Genomic DNA, 20,518 nt, shown 5'->3' on the forward strand with positions numbered 1-20,518 from the left:
AATTAATGCTCGCACACATCAAACGACATGATCGTCACTAATTTAATGCTGTGCATGTCTTAATTTTATACACTATGGGTGATCAATAAATAGCATGAGATCGCTATAATGTTTCTTGTCTGCTAATGACAGTGATTTGGCTAAGTTTAGCCACTGTTAGCTATGACCATCGTAACAACAGCAAGCCTGCAATTGTTGACCTTTCTGAAACTAATTTTATGTGTCTGAAGCTCGATTTGTAATTGTGAAAAATATAAACATTTGAATAATCTGTTCTGTTAAACCACTATTGGTAACCTGCTAGCCGGTGGTGGTGTCCTTGCATTTTTAGTTGAGAAAAAAAATATCATCTTGAACGTTTCTGTCATGTGGGTCTAACGTGTGAGTACGATTTAGGGCAATTTTAAGGGTAAAAAACAATTATATTCAAAGCAGCAGGCCAAAGAAGCAAAGCCAAAATACTCACCATTATGCGTAGGTTTTGTTGACGCCATTCTAGCGTCAAAACACTCTTAGCCTTTCCGCCAACCAAGCTACTTCTTGACGAAAAGACAACCAAGTTTGATGCTAACGTAGGGAAACTTCTGAAAGTGAGCTAAATTATCGCAGATACTTTATGATCACAGGTGACGCCTGAAGTTAACAATTATTCCACATTAACATCTCAACACCGCCTTGTCCGACTTCGGCTAGCTACACTTTCATCAAAAAGTTCCGCTTCTCGTACTCCCGCCTTCCAGGCATTAAAGATAAACGTTTAATGTGAAGCATGACATCTGCCGCCTGGGCGGTGCTTAACTAATTAGGCAAGCTATCCCGAGAGTCTCGTTCACCCGGGCAATACTATTTTACAAACAAGCTTACTCAAATTTTCCCGGATATGACGTATATTTCTCGGACACGTCACATTTATACATGTAAATCTAGAAACATTTGTGAATAAAAATGCAACTTAGTAGTTTCATTATTTCTTTAATTCAGTTGTAATTCTTCCTTTATTTCTTTCTTGTTTATTTTCCTGAGTTTGACATTGACATTTTCCTTTGACATTTTATACATTAGCTTCACTGAAACTTAGACTTTATCAATCCTCAAGGGAAATTGTTTGGTTTTAGTAGCTCAATTGCAGAAGAAAAAGAAAAGCACTAAATAAAATAAAATGCAGTGTGATATGAATAAAATGTAATCAAATAAAAAGAACATAAGATAAAAAAGATTTGCATATTTACAAATAGTGTGTAAAAATGTAAGTAAATACAAGTAAATTAACATTTTATACAAGGGAGGGCAAACAGTACAGAGTACAATAATGTTGCATATTATCTTTTACAGACAGGTGAGGTGAGGACAGGTGAGCTGAATGGCGTGTGGAATGAATGAAGTCCTGCAGTGTTCACTGTGGGAATGGAACTGGAGGAGTCTTTTGGAAAATTAGCTCTGCTGCCCCTCTATCGTCCGATGCAGTGGGTGGGTGGGGTTGTCCATGATGGAGAGCAGTTTATCCAGTGTCCTCCTGCCTCACACTGTTACAAATGCCTACAACTTAATGCCGATAACTTTATCGGCTTTCTGGATCACTTTGTCCATCCGGTTTATGTCCTTTTTGCTGGTGCTCACCTCCCAGGAAGCAGAAGATCTCCAGAAGCTTGTTGAACACATTGAAGGACCTAAGTTTCCTCAGGAAGTCGAGTATGCTCATGCCCTTCTCGTCGACAGCATTGCTGTTGTCCTTCCAGTCCAGTCTACTGTTCATGTGGACTCCCAAGCAGTTGTAGTGGTCCACTACTGCCACATCCCGGCCCCCAATGGTATGGGCTCCAAAGGAGTCACCAAGCCAATCACAGACCGACATGTTATTATTTGATGATTTAGTTGATTACAAAACCTGTTGTATTCAAAATGTGTTTGTAAAAAAAGTTTGGAAGCTTGTTGAGACACGGAGAAGGGCTGGGTTTAAATAAACAGTTTTTTGCTACTCCTTTTGTATTTATACATTTGATTTGTTTATATATCTCCTTTCCAGACATGCTGAATTATGCGAGTGTAAACATGTATTTCAATGTAACACTGTTAACCATGGTCGCCATAACCATTGTCATAAATACGTACTTAAAGAACAACTGTTTATATTCAAATAAAGCTAAGGACAAGATCTGACACTAAAAGCACATTTCAATTATACACATTATAAGATCACCTCATTTTACAACTTTTCCATCAAATTGCCATAATCTGTCCTTCTTTTTTTCATTTTTGTTAATTGCTGGCTATGATATACTATGAATTTTGCTTTCGAATATGCTTTCTTTTTATGCTTTGTTGCCTTCTGACCGGAATAAAGTCCATGTCTACGGTCTTATGTCTTGTAGACAAAGTGTACAAAGAAAGAAGGATATCTTTACACCTACATACACACAATCTTGATGAACTTTGCCTTAGCTGTCCTGTTTTTGGATTATCACCACTTTTGGAGCAAAGTCCAGCAGCCCGATCAAAGGCAAGCATCGCTGACATTGTCAGCACACCAAAACAACCAAGAGATTGGCCAGAATGGATACAACATCATCATTTATAAAGTAAGTGTTGATATTGCTTGAACTTGAACTGCCTTGCTCACGATGCAATGTACAAATAAGGCTGTGTTCAGACTTGTAGCTCGGTTTGAAAAAGATGCTGCACTGAGTTTCGCTTAGCGTTCACACTGGTATTTTTTGCCAGCTTACAGTATATTTCACAAATACTCAAATATACGTATGTTCACATCTGAGCCCGGAGTTCACTTGCAAGTAGACCGAGACCCATCTCTCAAGAGATCTCTTGATCAAACAAATTGTACTAAACGCACCAAATGTAGTTCCTTCTAACCAAACACGTCGTGTGAACGCATGAGATGATGTCTCTGTTTTTATTACAGTACATCTTCTCATGGGCCAATACTACAGATATCACACTTGGATATACTTGACTAGAGTAGTCAATTTACAGCTTGTATAAAAGATAGATTCACTTGTCCTGTGAAAAATTCTCAACAAACTTGCATCGTCCCTTGAGAAGATGAAATGTGAGAGGTTTACTCTCTCTATATGTAGAGATGTTTGATACAGTATTTGCTTTCTTACGGATATCTGATATACTGATATAATCCAGCACTTCATTACCTATACTGATATCAACCAATATTGGCAGCATCTCTTTCCTCAAACTAATGTGTACTGAACACATTATGCTTCTTTTGCGGTGAAAAAAATGCCATATTTATTCTACTATTCTATCATTTTGTTTCAACAAAAATCATTTTTAAAAAATCATGACCAACAGTCAAGATAACATGTTGTCCTACTCTCAACAAGTAAGACAGGTTAGTCTTAAGAAATTTGCAAATAAGAATCAAATGAAATAATTTTGGAAACTAAACAGTTTGGAAAGCTGCACATTTGTACGTGACACAAACATCCGTATAAGAACAAAGGATGAAACTCTGGACGAACAAAGTCAATGAAATTATAAGCTGGGCTCATTCAGCATCGTCCGTTTCTTATTTTGCTTCAAGTAGGCTAGTGCGTGTGATTCTTCCTGAGGTGTGATATTAGACTACAGGTATTACAGAAAGAGGCCTTACTCCCACCTGAAAGCGCTTTGCAATTCCTGCAAATTTCATAATTATAATCCGAAGGCGAAACTTGGAAATCATTCCAGACCGCAGACATACTAAGCTAGCAAGCTTGTTGCTGCATGGAGCACAACTTTATCAATTGTATATGTACATATACAGTATATGTGTGTCATACATATACAGTACTGTGTGTGTTTGTGTGTGTCATACATTGTTGATTTGTTTTGTTTTCAGGTCAGTAACCAAGCGAGTGTGGTCCCCAACGCAGAGACCTTTCAGGATTTGCAGCCACAACAGGGAGATCAAGAAGGGCATCACAGCCGGGACTCTGGAGGAGCTAAAAGAGAGAGTAAGAAACATTTGTAAACTACAAACACACATGCAAAAAAGTTCTTACTTCTTTGTCCTGTCATCCTCATTCTTGCGGTTGTCGTTTTCTTGGGACGTGTGCCACAGGTACGCCAGGCGATGCTGCTCTCACTGGTGTCTCTGGTTTGTGAGGAGGATGGAACAGAGGTAGGGTCCGATGAATTCCTCTCGACTCTGCCAGACAACTCTATGATCATGGCCCTGGAGCCTGGACAGACATGGCGACCCCAAACGGTAGAATTTTGTCTCTCGCTGTTAACTAAATCAATATGTTGTTGCTGCTAGGTAAACTTTAAAGCTAAACCTAAAAGGTCCCATATTATCGGTCCCACAGTCGTGTAATTGAAGGATGTTGTCCAAAATCTAGCCTTCATGCTTGAGTTCAGACAGTTTAAGAAGTGCATCAGTAATGCCTGCTAACCCTTCTGGGGTTTAGGCCGTCAACAAAGGTCCTCCAGCCATTGCAGTCCTGGGCAGTTTTCTCCAGCTGGCTCTAGGTGTACCTCATTCTTGTCATGTCAGTTTAGAGGTCAAAGTGCCGGGGGTTCTTTGGGCATCCTTTCTTCGTCTTTCCCTGTGGTTTGTCATGTTCTTTAGTGTGAGTTTTCCTCATTTCCAGGAGCTGATTGGTGAGCTGCCACTATGTAGCTCAGCTGGACTCAGCTAGTCGCTGGTTTATTGTGTTTGATGTGATTATTATATCCTAGAAGTTAGATGCAGCCCACTGCATCTTCTGTGTTTAATACCTTTTACCTTTTTCTGCTTGTGCTACTGTTATTCCTTTTTTGCACCGTCACCTTTTGGGGTGACTTCATTCACTTGCGTTTTCTTTTGTGACTTTTAAGACCCAAGCATGCAGAATTTTCAGCGACTGATCTGCACAGTCCAGATCATCCAGCTGCTTCCAGGGAGTCCATTGGATGCCATTCTGTTTGCTAGCTGTTGATGTCTTCACGACCCAGTCTACCGCAAGAAGAAAGAGGAACAGTGATAGCAAGCAACTTTGGCTCACTCCAGTATGCACTTTGAAAGCATCAGTGAGTTGGCCGCCATGTACGGTACTACCCTGCACCTCATTCCGTCAAAGGAGTTGCGGGTGATGTTTATAGGTTTTTCAGGGATTCCATAGCACTTCAAAGGTCTTTTCATCGTCAATGAAATTGACGTAAAAGGATGAAAAATCCATTCCCGAGACTGTTCAAGTACTGTGCGGATTTTAGCTGTCTGGCCTGTGCAGGATCTCTCTTTACAAAAACTGGCTTGCTGGAGGTGTGTGTCAGTAAGATTCTACTGAGCACCCATCCTGGCACTGACAGCAAGAGAATCCCTCTGTAGTTGACACATGAGCTGAGGTTTTCCTGTTTTTGGTAGCTTGACTATGTAGCCTACATTCCAGTCTGATCTGCTCAGATCTGATCCAGTCTCTACTGTTTTCTCTGTCTGATTTGAGTGCCTCTGCTGGAATATTGTCTGGTCCAGATGTCTTTCCATTCATGAGAGTTTTGATAGCTTTGCGAGGCAAATTGAAGGGCAAATCAGTGTCTGATGGGAGTATATCAGCGGGGTTCCGTGGTGGTGATCTATTTCAGGCGCGGATTTAGAGGGGGGTTTTGGGGGTGTACCCCCCCGTTTTGAGGCACCCACGATTTTTTTTGCCACAATAAAAGCTAATAAAATGATAAACCATCCTGGATTCCAGTCACCCAGTGAAGGTACATGTATGTCTAAACTGGTACACGTTGATTTATTAGTACTGCTACTAGCACCAAGACAGATCACCCCAGGCCACAGTCAGTCAACTGACCCCAGAGCTAGGCCGGCTGGCGGAGCAGGGGAGGGGAGCCCCAGGGAATATTTTTTGGCCTGCTTTTTGGGCCAGGAGGATACTACACTGTTCTAGGCGGGCTGTACATGTGTATGGCTTAGTACATGCTGCACTGTGTAGTGGTAGGTGGTAAGCTGCCGGCATGCAGGATAGGGTCAGCCAGAGTGCTGTACATGGCTATTCAGGTGGAGGTGCAAAATAAAGGTTCTGGCATCATGACTATAAGGAACTGTTGTCTATTCTCAATGACAATTAACCAGAAAAGCCATCCCCAGTGACATAAAATTATACTCAAATCCTCAGAATTTACAGCTCCTTCAAATTGGAAAATATTTTTCAGGAAATTGAGCTAAAATGGGTTTCTCCTAGTACCGGTAATTTTATAAATAGAATGTTTTGGCTTAAATGATATATTCCAAGGATAAAAAATAACAACAAACTCTTGAAATTAAGGACATAAAATTGGCCTCAGATATCACCAGATTGCAGGAAATGAGGTCAAATTTTAAAAAATTTTCTGGGGGAGGGGCCACCAGATCCCCGCTCCATTTCCAGTGCCTCGGCCACACCCCCCCTTTTCAAAAAAGCTAGATCCGCCCCTGTATTAGTACCAGTAGTTCTTGAAAATGCTCCTTTCACCTTCTCAATTGGTTTGCCTCCACTTTCAGTGGTTTCCCGTCCTTATCTTTCACTGTTTTTTCTGGATTGATACATTTCCTTGATATATTGTTGTGACGTAGTACAGTTGGTTCATGTTGCCACAGATCGCTGCCTCGTGATGTAATATTTATAGTCCACTGTAGTGTTCTTTTTCATTTGCTTGTTTGTTTTGGTGGAGCGTTGTTGGGCCCTTGATTTTGCTGCTCTTGGACGCCTCTGCTGCCTTTCTGTTTCCTTTCCTCAATGTTCTCTGCTGAGATCCACTCCCCATCTCTCTTCAACCGTCTCATCTTCTCCCAGCAGCAGTTGGTGCTTGTTGGAGAACGTCAGCTTCAATTCCTCCAGCTAGCTTGTGTCTTTCAATAAGACTAGGTTCGTTTCTGGCTTTGGAAAGTCTCTCCTGTCTGGTTTCTTTTGAGTTTCAGTTTGAGGAGCCCATTGAGAAGATGATAGTCTGAAGCAACATCTGCAATTGACATAACATTTACAACCTGGCGTGATCTCCTGAATGGCTTTCATTTGCAGAAGTGGTATATTTGGTTTTTAGTTGAGCGATCGGGTGATATCCATGTAGCTATGTGGATTATTTTGTGAGGGAACATACTCCCACCAGTGACATTTGTGGCACAGAAGTTGACAAATCTCGTCCCATTTTCATTCAAGTCCATTAGTCCTTGCTGCCCCATGATCTCTTCATAGCCTATGTTGTCATAGCTGATCTTGGCATTGAGGTCCCTCATTTGTATGGTGACGTTACTGACAGAGAAGCTCTGGGCAACAGCCTCTAGTCGGTTTTGTAAATCTACCTTGCAGTTTTCTTTGTGCTCATTTGTTGGAGCATAACACTGAAGGATGTTGGAACCGGCTCGATTCTTTTAGATTGTGATTGATGCTGTAACAATTCAGGGCCCATGTGCCTCCCACCGCGTCAGTGATCTCTGTGCCATCTTGGACACCATTAAGGCAACTTCTTGCGTGTGAGATGCATTGTCCTCTTCATGACCTGAAAATAGCAGCAGCTCTCCTGTGGCTTACATGACCTGATCCTGTCCATCTTTTTTCCCTAATGCCTAACATTTTGAGGTTGTATATTTTAATTTCCTTTACTAACTGTGCAGTCTTGCCATTTTAAAACATTGTTATCACATTCCATGTTCCTAAGGTGATGGTAGATCTTGTCCTGTTGATGTTTTTGTAGCTATTTTCTTTTTACAGTGTGTGGTAGCTGGCCCAGGCCCAACCCTCCTTAGTCGCCTCTTACAACATGCACGGTAGGGAACAAAAACGTTTGAGTCTGTGCTCGCTTGGCAACCTCTTGAGTAGGCAGTGTGTGTCTCCCTGGTGTTATTGTGCACTTTATCGACTTTTTACATATGAAAATAGATAGATGAAAAAGAATACCTGTAGAACAATACATCATATAGCAACATCATACATGAAAACAGATCATATAAAAAAAGGAGCGTCTTCCTGAGATTATTTTTAAAACATCTTGTATTGTTTGATTCTCTTATGGAACAAATCAACCTATTCCACTGTGCAGTAGCGCTACACAACTCTGTCTTTTGTGCACAACATGTTCTTGCCACAGGGACAGCTACGTCACCATTCCTTTGCAGTCTGGTAAAGTGGTGTCTTTGATAAGCTTAAATAATTTTAGAATGCAAGATTTCAGGCCTCATACTGGTACAAATAGGATTTTAAAAAACCCAAGAAGATTCTTTACTAATCTATTTTCCACTTGCAACCATGAGAGAGTTTGATGCATTCTGTCAGTGCTAGTCCAATGGTAGGCAGTTCAGTGTTGTTCTGTATGAGTTGAAGCTTATGAATGTCTGTCTTTGGAACACATGACCAAATAACAGAGCAGTAGTCTAGTTGAGATAACACTAATGATTGTAGAACTTGTTTGACTGAAAAAACTGTCATAAAGTAGGCGCATATGACAGAAGCATTGCTACTACTGCCCATTATTGTCTACCCAGCTGGATACACAGTCCAGTTCACGTTGCAGTACCTCATTTAAAATACTTAAATTATTAGCAGATGTACAGTATACACTAGGTCTCCAACTTACGAACACTCGACTAGCGAACACTCCCCGATACGAACACAAGCCAACTGGTTTATATTTTATTTTATTTTGCCTTGTAGTGCTTAGGAATCAGTGTGTATACTGTTACTGTACATGCTTGGCCAGTAGAGGGCACTGTGACACTGCTAATGGGACCAAGAGGCAGCCTTAGCTAATGAGACCAACAGACTGGGTAGAGAAAGCTTCCGGTAAAGCTAGGAAAGCTAGGTTTTAGTTGGATGATACAACCCGGACAGAGCGTGTGATTAAAGTTATGAAGAGTTAATAGGCCTGCTTAGTTCTACACCACCCACAGAACACTACCTCTTTTAGAAGAGTCTAACGACGACTACCATTTGTCCTTTTTTTTAATAACTTCTCCTCCTCCACCACAACCAATGACGTATCCTCGACCACACCTCCTCAAAGGAAAATAACATTTATCATTATGTATTATTATATTATTTTTATTAATGTTTTTTTCATTAATTATCCTCGTTTAATATTACTACTGCATCCAAACTCATATTTACATACATACACATATACTTTATATGTATACACGTACATGTAGTACCTATATCATTGGAAATATAAATTTTGTTTCGACTTAAGAACGATTCAACTTAAGAACGGTTGTCTGGAACCAATTGTGTTCATTAGTTGGGGACCTAGTGTATAATATAGAATCATCTGCATACATTTTTATAGATGCCCTGATTAAAATGAGAAAAGGGTCATTGGGAAGGATAGAGAGCGGCAAAGGACCAAGGCAGAGGCCCTGGCGAACCCCGCAATCTAACCTCCTCGCTATCAAAATGTCACCATTAAAATACAGAGATGAAGACCTGTTGGTGAAGTAGCTCTCCATCCATCTTCACAATCCCTAAAACCATTTGCAGAAAGTTTTCTCAACAATACACGGTTTATTGTAATATTAATTGTAATATTAATATTGTAATATTAATAACGTCAAAAGCTGCACTAAACTCAAGAACAGTCCCAATATAATTCTTTGCATCAGTTTGACCTAGCCAATCATCAGTCATTTGCACGAGGACAGCAGATGTCGAGTGACCATCTTTGTAGGCAAGCTGAAATTCACATCTAAGCTTAAAATTAAAATGTGAGAAAACACCAATTTTTCCATTAGTTTGTTAAGAACAGGCAAACTACTAATTGGTTTACAACTAGCACCACAGAAAGCTGTTTTATTATTTTTGTGCACGGGTATAACTTTGGCTGTTTTCCAAGCTTGGGGAAATAAGCATGATGTGAGAGATATTATTTTTTTCTCACATTTGGTGCTCATGAATCTATTGCAGATGTTATTGCTAAAATTATAAAAAAGTATCTTTAAGACTGTTTAAGGCTTGAGACACTATCCATCCATCCATCCATTTTCTATACCGTTTCTTCCTCATTAGGGTCGCGGGGGCATGCTGGAGCCTATCCCAGCTGACTTCGGGCGACAGGCGGGGTACACCCTGGACTGGTCGCCAGCCAATCGCAGGGCACATATAGACAAACAACCATTCACACTCACATTCATACCTATGGACAATTTAGAGTCGCCAATTAACCTCACCTGCATGTTTTTGGAATGTGGGAGGAAGCCGGAGTACCCGGAGAGAACCCACACGCACAGAACATGCAAACTCCACACAGAAATGCCAAGGGGAGAATCGAGGGGTCTTCCCGATCTCCAAGCTGTTACTGTGTTGGCCAACGTGCTAACCACTAGACCACCGTGCGGGCTTGAGACACTAATAGTCCCTTAATTGTCACCTCAGGGTGCAGTTGAGAAGATCAAGCCCAAGTCTGGAAAAGACATCGCGAGTGTCACCTTTGACCTTTACAAGCTGAACGCAAGGGATTTGTTTGGCTCTCTGAGCGTGAAGGCCACCTTTCAAGGACTGTACTCTGTGAGTGCTGACTTCCAGTGTCTGGGGCCCAAGAAAGTCATCAGGTAGGTGAAGTTTCTGCTCATAATCCCTCCAGGGCGTATCTGAATTGCTATGCTAAAGATGATACAAGTGGTAAGTTTGTATTCTTGCAGAGAAGCCCTTCGTATGGCCTCCACCCTTCTCAACGCCGCAGGACACCTGCTCATCACCTCCGCCTCCATGATCCGCCGCATCATTGAGGGCATGGAGCTTTGGCAGCCACAAAAGGCAGAGTACACAACAACCTGGAAGTGACAACGCAAGTTCTTTTTTTAAAAGTAGACCTTAAATTATGCAAGCAAAAGATACATTTTGCAGAGAATTATGTACATTTTAAACAAAGCCTCTGATATTTAGTACAACATTCCCAATTATAATGATGATTTTATCTCCATGACACCCCCTTCTATGTGGACTGAAAAGGGCATTTACTAGTGGTAGGTGGTGCATTTCATACCTAGGCCTTTGGTGGGGAACTTAAGTGACCCAGTACACTTATTAAAACCACCACTATCACTTCACAATTATACAAACCATCAGTAATATAGAAAAACGCAATATAACAAGAATTGGGGATGAATACCATGATTACGTAAGGAAGAAACCCAGTTACCTTTTATCTTTGAGTACAGCATCTCTAAAAAACTCCAAACCGCCACTACAACATCCTCTAGAGCAGTTAACAATCAATATTTATCTAATAACATGACAAAAACGCAAAAAAATTAATAAAATACATCTCATCCACCACTCACTTGTAAACACTGGTCTGGAAGACTTCCAGTGGAAGTGGCAAACAAACCCTTTCCAAGGCTGACGTGTGAGTTTATGTGTATATAAAATATACATATAAACTCACGTATTTGTTCATATAATGCACACACAACGACAAACAACTCTGTCTGTCTCCTCTTCTCTAAACAAGATCAATTAAGTGCTGCTGTCCTGTGATGATGTGTTCAAGCGCACTCATAACTTTGAGTGTTAGGCATAGGCTTTCAGACATCAACCAATCAATGTGACGTCAGTGTGGGCCAGCTAGCTGGTCTTGTGAGGTGAATTTTTAAATTTGATTGGTTAAAAACACCGCCATTGATGATAGTGTGTATTTGTCATGGGCCAACAATCCTGATTCTAAAGGCCCTGGGCAGATTTATGAAGGTTAAAGCGGACAAAATATGTGTAGCCTAGAGACACAGCTACAAAATGAAGATACCGGTAATAGATTGTTAGGGATAAATTGAGACAATTTCTTTGAGCAAATACTATCGGTGCTTCTGATAGTGTTGAGGGCCAGCAAAGACCTGGACACACCACTGCTACTTACCCTGTACATTATCCAACAACACTGTTTTTTCAAACAACACTGACACAAATCTGAGAACAGGTTTTCAAAAAGCCGTATTTGACAGTGTAATAAATATTTAGAGTTTTGTGATTTTGTTTCCTGAACTGGTGATAAGGTCTGCCCTTTGCTACATGTACACTTTGTCTTCACCAGTGATGTCTAGTTCATATTTAAGATCACTAACCGGAAAGATTATCGTAAAATGTCTGGCCATCTCCAAGAGCATCTGATGCAAGTGGTCCTCTGTGACATGTGTTCGGAAGATGACACCAGCACCTAGGGCCTGCATGAAATGTAAGATCTCCTTGTGTGTCCAGCACCTCCAGGTCCACCTGACCACCCGTGTTGCAGCACACTCACTCTCTGACAAAGTCGACGGCCTTAGGTGGCACCCCCAAATGTCCAAACTCCTGGAATACTCGGATGACCAGACGTGTGTTTGTGCATTGCATGTGTGGTTGAAGACCAGCATCACTTGCACAACATGAAGACCTTGTCCATGGCCCACAAGAAGCTCATGGAGGAGCTTAAATCTGAGAAACAAGCAGTGTTACAGGGCAGTGTTGGGAGAAGAGGGAGCGACAGGATAAGCTGCCAAAACAGCCATCTCATTGAGACTGTGACTAGTGTCTAGAGCACGCTCATCAAAACCAGCCAGAGCAGCATGCAAGCTGCTTAAAGGAAGACATCTTTGGCTTCCTGCAGCTGTACTCTCAGGTGCATTAGGATGTACAGACAACCAAGGCTGCAAATCTGAGACAATCTGCAAATCTTTCCAACAACTGCAACTGGTTTGTTGGTTTATGTGACACATCTCTGATTAGAACTCCTCGGATGGAATGGCCTACAGCAGGGATGTCAAACTCGTGCCATGGAGAGCCGAGACGCTGCAGGTTTTCTTTCCAGCCAGTCACTAAAGCAGGTGATTTTAATGATCAACACCTTCAGTTTGAGGGAAGGAACTCATCAATTAAATCACCTGCTGAAGAAACTGGTTGGAGAGAAAACCTGCAGCGTCTCGGCCCTCCATGGCACGAGTTTGATACATGTGGTCTACGGGCTGTGCTGAAAAGACGGCAGGCTCAGTCGTCTCATCACAGAAAAATGACCTGAAACGGGATTCATCTTTGGAAAACAGAGCAACGGAGACAGATGATGCTCCACATTAATCCAAAGTCAAGGTGACAGTATAAGGGTGGAGGTGTGTTGGAATTCAACTGCTTCCTCACTGCAACACCAAAGAAAAGAAATGAAGATTCATTCGGTCACAATCAAGACTGATGTCAGCCAAGCACGCCTGATGCCTTATATCCGTCTGATTAAGCAAAACAAGGAGCATCAATAGCAGGGCTCACGTTTTATTTTTTTTGGTTCGTTCCAGAAATTAATCCAAAAAGGGTTCCAAAATATTATTCTTGATAGCCCTCATGTCACCAAAACAATTTGTAGACTGACATAACTGAAACGTTATGGCTTATAATTGCTCACTTGGATTCAGAAATAGTTTATATGAAAGGCAAAAGCCTCTAGATTATGCTTATTATCGCAAAATAAAGTCTTGTATAATCCATTAAGTTTTATCATTTAATTAAGACAGAAAGGTCAGATTGTACTTGCACAGTCTTGTCCCATACAAAAAGAATGTACAGTAGGAATGATGTATTTCTTTGAAAACACAAACATGCTCCAAAAACATCAGAACATAATGTCAGGGTTCCTTGGTACGAACAATTATATTGTGTATGACTCCCATGAGCTTGGAGGACTCCATCCATACGTTTCAGCAATGACTCAAACAACTAATTGATGAAATTAAATGGAACAGCAAAGAAAGCAGTCTTGCACGACTCCCAGTCTCTTGAATCTTTGGTTTCAACTTCCACGCCTCCTCCTTCATGTATACCCCTCTATGTATGTAACATGTGGAATGTTGTATCGGTTGAACAGAGTTTGATTTATAAAATGGTCATCAAAAACATGGTTTTACATCGTGCTGTTATTTAAAAACGTTGTGACAACACCAAATCAAAAAGACACAGTTACTTGATTACTGAGGTTAAGAAGAACACTTACTTTAAAGGCAACATTAAACAATCATCTGAAAGTGAACATCGATAAAACGAAGACATTTAAACTTTGGTATATACCTGTATAGGTCCACTGCTCTAACATTTACTGTACTTTTAAAAGAAATTCCAAATGAAATAAATCACTAATAAATATTCTGTAACCTTATATTGGACCCTTCAAATATTAAGTGCAAAAAACCCCTAACATTTAAGCTGTGGCTGTTGCATATACCTTTTGGCTTTCTAAATAATAAGACGTTAGCAATACGTGAGGAGGACATTAAAAGGTCTAAATGAAAATATGACGATGCAGAAATGGTGACATAACACATGGAATGGCGGTATAACTGAATCGGTGCACATACGGCTTCTGACGCAGACAAGCAGTGTTGCAGACTCTTTTTAAGACATCAACAATCCGTCTGGAGTTTCAGGCATTGTTGCCGAAGACGGTGTTGAGCTGCTGGGTGACCCTGATGAAGGTGGTCCTGCGGCTCAGCTCCTTGAGCTTGGCTGCACCCACGTAGGTGCAGGTGGAGCGGACCCCGCCCAGGATGTCTCGCATTGTCACTTCCACCGGACCTTTGTATGGGACTTCTACAGTCTTGCCCTCAGATGCTCTGGTGGAGGAAAAACATATACAAATAAATAAACTGTACTTGGACTGAATTCCCACAAAGATGGATGGGAAACTGACAGGCCTATGCTTAGACAGCTCTCCACATGTTGGGTCCTTGTGAGCGCCTGTGTATATGTACACATAAATACTGTAATAAAGCCCGACCAATATGGGATTTCTGGGGCCAATGCCAATACCGATATTGGGGACTAAAAGAAAGCCGATATCCAATATATCGGCCTATAACCGATATATCAGCCAATATCTGAAAAAAGAGCATTGATCTACACAGGATATAAACTGTACATGAACATAAATTCTTCTAATACCCAAAATACAATTCAATGCAAAGAAGCAGAAGACTCCCAAATGAAAATAAGGGTATTTAATTGCTTAGTAAAACCGTCAACATAAGGACATGCCTCTGTGATTTACTTTTAGGTGTTGCCACAAATTTGTAGTGTTCTTTGCTGGTGCTGGAGCACCGGCAAACTTGCACACTGCACATGTTGCATCTAACGTAACGTCTCCACACTTTACTCTTCCCTTCTGTCCGTCAAATGAAAATATATACATTTAGTGCATTTTGATCATTAGCCTAGATTTTTATACTACAGTATAGTTGAGCATTTTAAAATAAAAACAAGTGGCTGCATTGGGCTGAAAGTGATAATACATAGGCTAATGTCAGGTGTTTTTCAACTAATACATGATGTGTTTGTAAAAGCCTTAGCGCATAGAAAATGAATGGAAGGATGGAAAACATCTTACCAATATCAAGTATTTAGTCGCTATTGAAAAGTTCTATCTGCAGCCACTGAGTATTTGCAAACAGCTGAAAAATAAATGCTGAAGCAAACATTAAAAAGTGACAAAAAAGTTGACTACAAACATGCATCACGTGACTAGATTTAATACGAGGGCCTAAACTACATTTTATGTTACAATGTAGCTGCTTTCAAAAAATGCAATATGTCAAAATGACAATTAAATACATGACTACGAACATTTTCAAAATGACTGGCATAAAAACATTAACTTGTGAATGTATGCGCCCCTGGAAATCCTACTTGATTTTAAAGTTTTATTCTGTGAAAGTACAGCAGACATTACAGATGACATTACTGTGAAATAACAGTTAAATACTGTGAAATGCAAGGGTACAGTGTAATTTTAAAGGGGCTTTTGATTACAGTATTTTACTGTCAAATAGTGCTGTTAAATGCTGTGAAATCCTGGTAATATTCTACAGCAGGGGTCACCAATGTGGTGCCCGTGGGCACCAGGTAGCCCCCCACGACCACATGAGGTGCCCGCAAGCCTGCTTTTCATTCAGGTTTTCAGTTAATAATGAAAGAACAGTACAAAGAAATGCATTCTGGAATACAAAATGTGAGTTGTGGACACCAGCATTTTGTTAATGTTCTGGTAAAACAAGCATATTCGCTTTGTTTGGGTTTAAAATAAGCTCTGAAAATAAGTGTTACAAAAATGAGTAGCTCTTGGCCATTTTCATTTTGTAAAAGTAGCTCTCACAAGGAAAAACGTTGGTGACCCCTGTTCTACAGTGTGTGTGTGAGGGGGAGGGGCCAGGTACAGACAGCAGGCAGCACAGAGAGACACACTGGGAGGGAGCGACTGAATTGTGGCGCAGCAAAAAAAAAAAAGTTACACATTGGCTACATATCGGGTACATTTTCACTGATATTGATTAATCTGTTATATGTCATAATATATTGGCGGGGCTCTAGTTTGTAATCATGTATTGTTGTATTATTGGTACCTAGGCCTGTCATGATACCAAATTTTGCTGGTCGATAATTCTACTACAAAACAGCGACGACATTCGATAATTTCGTCATACTGTATTTTTTATGCCATTTTTCATAGATCAGGTGTAATGCACATTTGAACCACTAGATGGTACTCAAGTATAGTGTACCGTGTGGGTTTCAGTCAGTCACTTTTTTCATTATTTTTATGGCATAATGCGAGTACATCGTATCAAATGAATTAACTTGAATTACTCAAGAGTATTTATTATAATCGGAATGTCAAGTGGTTTTAAATATAAAACGTTAAACAAACATAATAAACAAAAAAAGCCCCCAAAAAAGTTCTCCCAGGCAATTCATACTGTCTGTCAAACATTTCTAACATTTTCAGAAATGCTGGCTTTTCCACAGTATTGAATGGTTGCATTTCTTTTGCAATGTAGCGAGCCACACTGTGCGTGCGCACCATTTTGTGCTATTTTGCTTGGATTTACTTTGCCTACCAAATGCTTCAGTAAGCGTTGGCTGTCGGGACGAAGGGTATCTTTTCTTCCCAGTTGGTAAAACTGAAAATGATGGTGGTGTTTCAGGTGAGCATATAAACTAGTCTAACTACCGCTTCTGTGCCTATATAATAATAATAATAATATGTCATAATAATGCAGTATTTCCCTTAATATGTCATCTTTCACTCTGTAAAGTTGTCGAATTGCCGTTTGTGTCTCACAGGCAATTCGGACTGTCTATAAAATGTTTCTTGAAATGCTGACTTTTCAACTATTAAAAGAGCAGTATTATTTTGCATTATGTATTCAACTACACTCTCTGTGAAGGCACACCATTTTCGTCTAGGTGCTGAAACCAATGCACAGAGTGAATCCTCTTCCTGTCTGTTGGGAGACGTGAGACAAGGAAAACAGACACGCATGTGTTACAGGTGCCACCAGACCAATAAAAATGGCTGTTAAACACGAGAGAGGCTTAGAGTCTTTTGACTGAGTTTGTTAATTAATCAGCCATGCACGGCTAAAGCTAACCACTACCGTGGCACACTCTCTGTTGGCGTAAACATGTCATTACACTGTCAAAGTGAAACACAGTACATAGGAAATAGTACAGTAAATTTCTGGTGTGTAAGCCACACCCACTAAATTTAGAGGAAAAAACTGATTTCTACATATATCAGGATTTCCACTTCATGTAATTGATCGTGGCGGCTCACCACGACAAAATAAACACCTTAAAAATGAGGGGGTTTTCAAAACTTGAAAACAATTTTAAGTAACATACTGTGAGAATGGATGTATATGCTATATACATAAATATATAGATTATTATTTACACACATATTGCCCACAATTAGTTTGAAAACGATTTAAAATGTCAAAAATGCTACACTGAGCTTTATTTTGATACGCATGCACCCGAATCACCTGTCTGTCTTGCTGGCACTTGCGCATGTGACCAGATAAGCGACACATCTTGGGTTGACTTTCAGTATTTCGCTATTATGTTCATGGGATACATCAATCATCGATCATCATCACGACTTACTTAAAGTGTCACTTAACAATCTTGTTAAATTACAATTCTGCATGTAGCATTTCCAACTCATGCACATGGCAATACATGGAGGCCGGCTAAATTATCCAGTTCATTTTCATTTGTGATTTTATTATTGCGAGACGTTTTTTTTTTCTGAACGAGAAATCTTATCACGCTTTGATCTCAGGACCTATTAATTAGTAATATAATTACTAATTACGAACATAATAGTTGTGACCGTAGAAAGGCTAGAATACCTCTTTGAAAGTATCAATAGGAACTGAGTTACCATCTTTGCAAAGCAGAATTAACGATACAATTTTTGTTTTGGATATCATGAGCATGTGTACCTAATGATGTGTCAAACATGGTTGAAGGTTGAGCGACATGCAGATTGATGTAAATATCTACCAAATGAACAGACCTGTACTCAGCCAGGCCGCCTGCATGCTTCTTCATGGCCACTTCAGAGCTCATGCCATAGAACATCTTGTACTTCTTGCCATTTTTCTCAATGGTGTCGCCGCCACTCTCCGTGTGGCCCGCCAGCATGCCGCCCAGCATCACAAAGTCGGCTCCTGCACCTGTGAAACACCACATTGGTAAAAAAAAAAAAAAAAAAAAATCAATCAAACACATTGAAACTCACCAAAAGCCTTAGAGACGTCTCCTGGGCAAGTGCATCCTCCGTCCTGTGTGAAAGAAATGGTTGACAATGTGATGAATGAATGACGCTTCATCTTTAGTCATGAATAATGGAGGCTCACAGAGATGATGTGGCCATTAAGTCCATGGGCTGCATCCGCACACTCTATCACTGCGCTAAGTTGAGGGTACCCCACCCCGGTCTTCTTGCGGGTTGTGCACACAGAGCCTACAGAAGATGCAAAAAGGGGTCAAATGATTATTATCAGAGGGGAGTTATGCCACAAAGGATGCGAATGAGGCAAGTGCGTGATGCTGTGTTCACCTGGTCCGATGCCTACTTTGATGATGTCTGCGCCAGCCAGGATCAGCTCCTCCACCATCTCTCCCGTCACTACATTTCCTGCCTGACACCCAAACGCAAAGCAAATACATGAAAAATACATGTAACAACAAAATCTAACAATAAGACTTACGCTGACCATTATTGTGTGCGAGGGGTACTTCCCCCGGACGTCTTTGACAAAGTGGACAAAATGCTCCGAATAGCCGTTGGCCACATCGACACAAATGTAGCGTAACTGTGGCACTGCCGCCAAGATGGCAGCCATCTTCTCGAAGTCAGCCTCGCCAGTGCCTGTGCTGACTGCAACATTCTGGGGAAAGTAGCAAGGCGACAGTAGTCATAATTTATGGCGGGTAATGAAACTTAGTGATGGTATGGTGAATACCTCGAGGCATTCTGGATGCTTGGCTGCAAACTCTTGCCACTCAGCCAATGAGTAATGCTTATGAATCGCAGTGAAGACCGTGAACTAACACAAGAGAACAGCTGGTTTAGGGTGAGAAACGGGTTCCATAACAATGCATTGCTTACTTGGTTTAAAGCCACGGCCATCTCAAAGGTACCCACTGTGTCCATGTTAGCAGCAATGATGGGGATACCTCTGTAGCTGCCCTTGGAGTTCCTGAAGGTGAAGCTCCTCATCAGGTCCACCTTAGACAAGCACCCTGGGTTACCAATGCTCTTCAATGGTAAATTGTTTAATAATGTAGTACTACCTCACTCCTTGATTTGAGGGTACTCCGCTTAGGACGTAGGAGCACATCCTTGAAGTCCAGCTTGATATCATTCTCAATGTGAGGCATTTTGGAACCTGGCAGACACATCATACTTTTTTGTCATCACACAATGTGCACACTGAAGAGTTATAATGTTCACAAGAAGGCATTTCACAGACAAATGGAGCAAGCACCCTAATGGCCGATTTTTATGACCAAAAGGAAGACTAGCTAGTGTTCGGATAGCTAGTGCTATTAGACAGTCCGGTATTAAAATGTTTATGCTAACCACGTGTAATTACACTGCGGTACATCAGAAATCCAACTGTCTAAATTCCATCCATCCATTTTCTATACCGCTTCTCCTCTTTAGGGTCGCGGGGGCATCCTGGAGCCTATCCCAGCTGACTTCGGGCGCCAGGCGGGGTACACTTTGGACTGGTCGCCAGCCAATCGCAGGGCACATATAGACAAACAACCATTCACACTCACATTCATACCTAAGGACAATTTAGAGTCGCCAATTAAACTAACCTGCATGTTTTTGGATGTGGGAGGAAAGCGGAATATCCGGCGACGCACGGGCAGAACATGCAAACTCTACTCAGAAATGCCCAAGGGAGAATCGAACCTACTTCTTCCCTTACTGTGTTGGCCAACATGCTAACCACTAGACTACCGTGCGGCTGTCTAAATTCCAAGTGGCACAATTCAGAGCCTCTTTCTACTTCTAGGGCATCGTTTTTTAAATAAATCAATGCAAAAGCTCTTACCTATTTTATTTTGGGGAAAATGAATAACCTTCAACGAGTTGCTGGATGAGTCGCATATGCTTCCTCTGCAGGCTTGTACGCAGGAAGCAATAGAAAAGATGCACACTCCCGCTTTGTAGTTTTCTTAGACCGCTTTAAGCGTACAGACAGTTGGCAGCAAAACTACAAACAAAGGAATTACTTTACGGCACATTA

At 41.0% G+C, this 20,518-nt stretch overlaps 3 protein-coding genes across 5 annotated transcripts in view; 1 reads left to right on the forward strand and 2 right to left on the reverse strand.

Moving 5' to 3' along the window:
- Positions 1 to 814, reverse strand: part of tinf2 (TERF1 (TRF1)-interacting nuclear factor 2) — a 6,664-nt gene extending 5,850 nt beyond the window's left edge. The window contains exon 1 of one of the 2 annotated variants that reach the window (XR_008566263.1): positions 467 to 814. Coding sequence is in view for 1 of the 2 variants with exons in the window: in XM_054753736.1 (XP_054609711.1) it covers positions 467 to 494 (28 nt within the window). In the remaining variant the exon portion in view is untranslated. The remainder of the gene's footprint in view (positions 1 to 466) is intronic. The other variant, XM_054753736.1, reaches the window with a different exon arrangement.
- Positions 815 to 2,539: 1,725 nt separating this feature from the next.
- On the forward strand, positions 2,540 to 12,767 carry cideb (cell death inducing DFFA like effector b). The gene is made up of 5 exons (XM_054753377.1): positions 2,540 to 2,576; positions 3,848 to 3,962; positions 4,070 to 4,216; positions 10,335 to 10,510; positions 10,601 to 12,767. Exons 1-5 carry the CDS (start codon positions 2,551 to 2,553, stop codon positions 10,740 to 10,742), a joined length of 606 nt encoding a protein of 201 aa, XP_054609352.1. The 5' UTR covers positions 2,540 to 2,550; the 3' UTR covers positions 10,743 to 12,767.
- A 794-nt stretch (positions 12,768 to 13,561) lies between these two features.
- On the reverse strand, positions 13,562 to 20,443 carry gmpr2 (guanosine monophosphate reductase 2). Of its 2 annotated transcripts, none has more exons than XM_054753375.1 (10): positions 20,324 to 20,443; positions 19,551 to 19,645; positions 19,366 to 19,485; positions 19,220 to 19,303; positions 18,971 to 19,144; positions 18,814 to 18,895; positions 18,611 to 18,717; positions 18,493 to 18,535; positions 18,268 to 18,427; positions 13,562 to 14,524 (listed from the first exon to the last, which is right to left on the reverse strand). In XM_054753375.1, the coding sequence occupies exons 2-10, from the start codon at positions 19,635 to 19,637 to the stop codon at positions 14,335 to 14,337; spliced, it is 1,047 nt and encodes a 348-aa protein (XP_054609350.1). In that variant the 5' UTR covers positions 19,638 to 19,645; positions 20,324 to 20,443; the 3' UTR covers positions 13,562 to 14,334. The 2 variants fall into 2 exon arrangements, with proteins under 2 accessions (XP_054609350.1, XP_054609351.1); XM_054753376.1 differs by lacking the exon at positions 20,324 to 20,443 and adding an exon at positions 20,085 to 20,217.
- Between the last annotated feature and the right edge of the window lie 75 nt (positions 20,444 to 20,518).

Source organism: Dunckerocampus dactyliophorus, chromosome 15 (genome assembly GCF_027744805.1).
Source record: "Dunckerocampus dactyliophorus isolate RoL2022-P2 chromosome 15, RoL_Ddac_1.1, whole genome shotgun sequence".
Classification (NCBI taxonomy): domain Eukaryota; kingdom Metazoa; phylum Chordata; class Actinopteri; order Syngnathiformes; family Syngnathidae; genus Dunckerocampus; species Dunckerocampus dactyliophorus.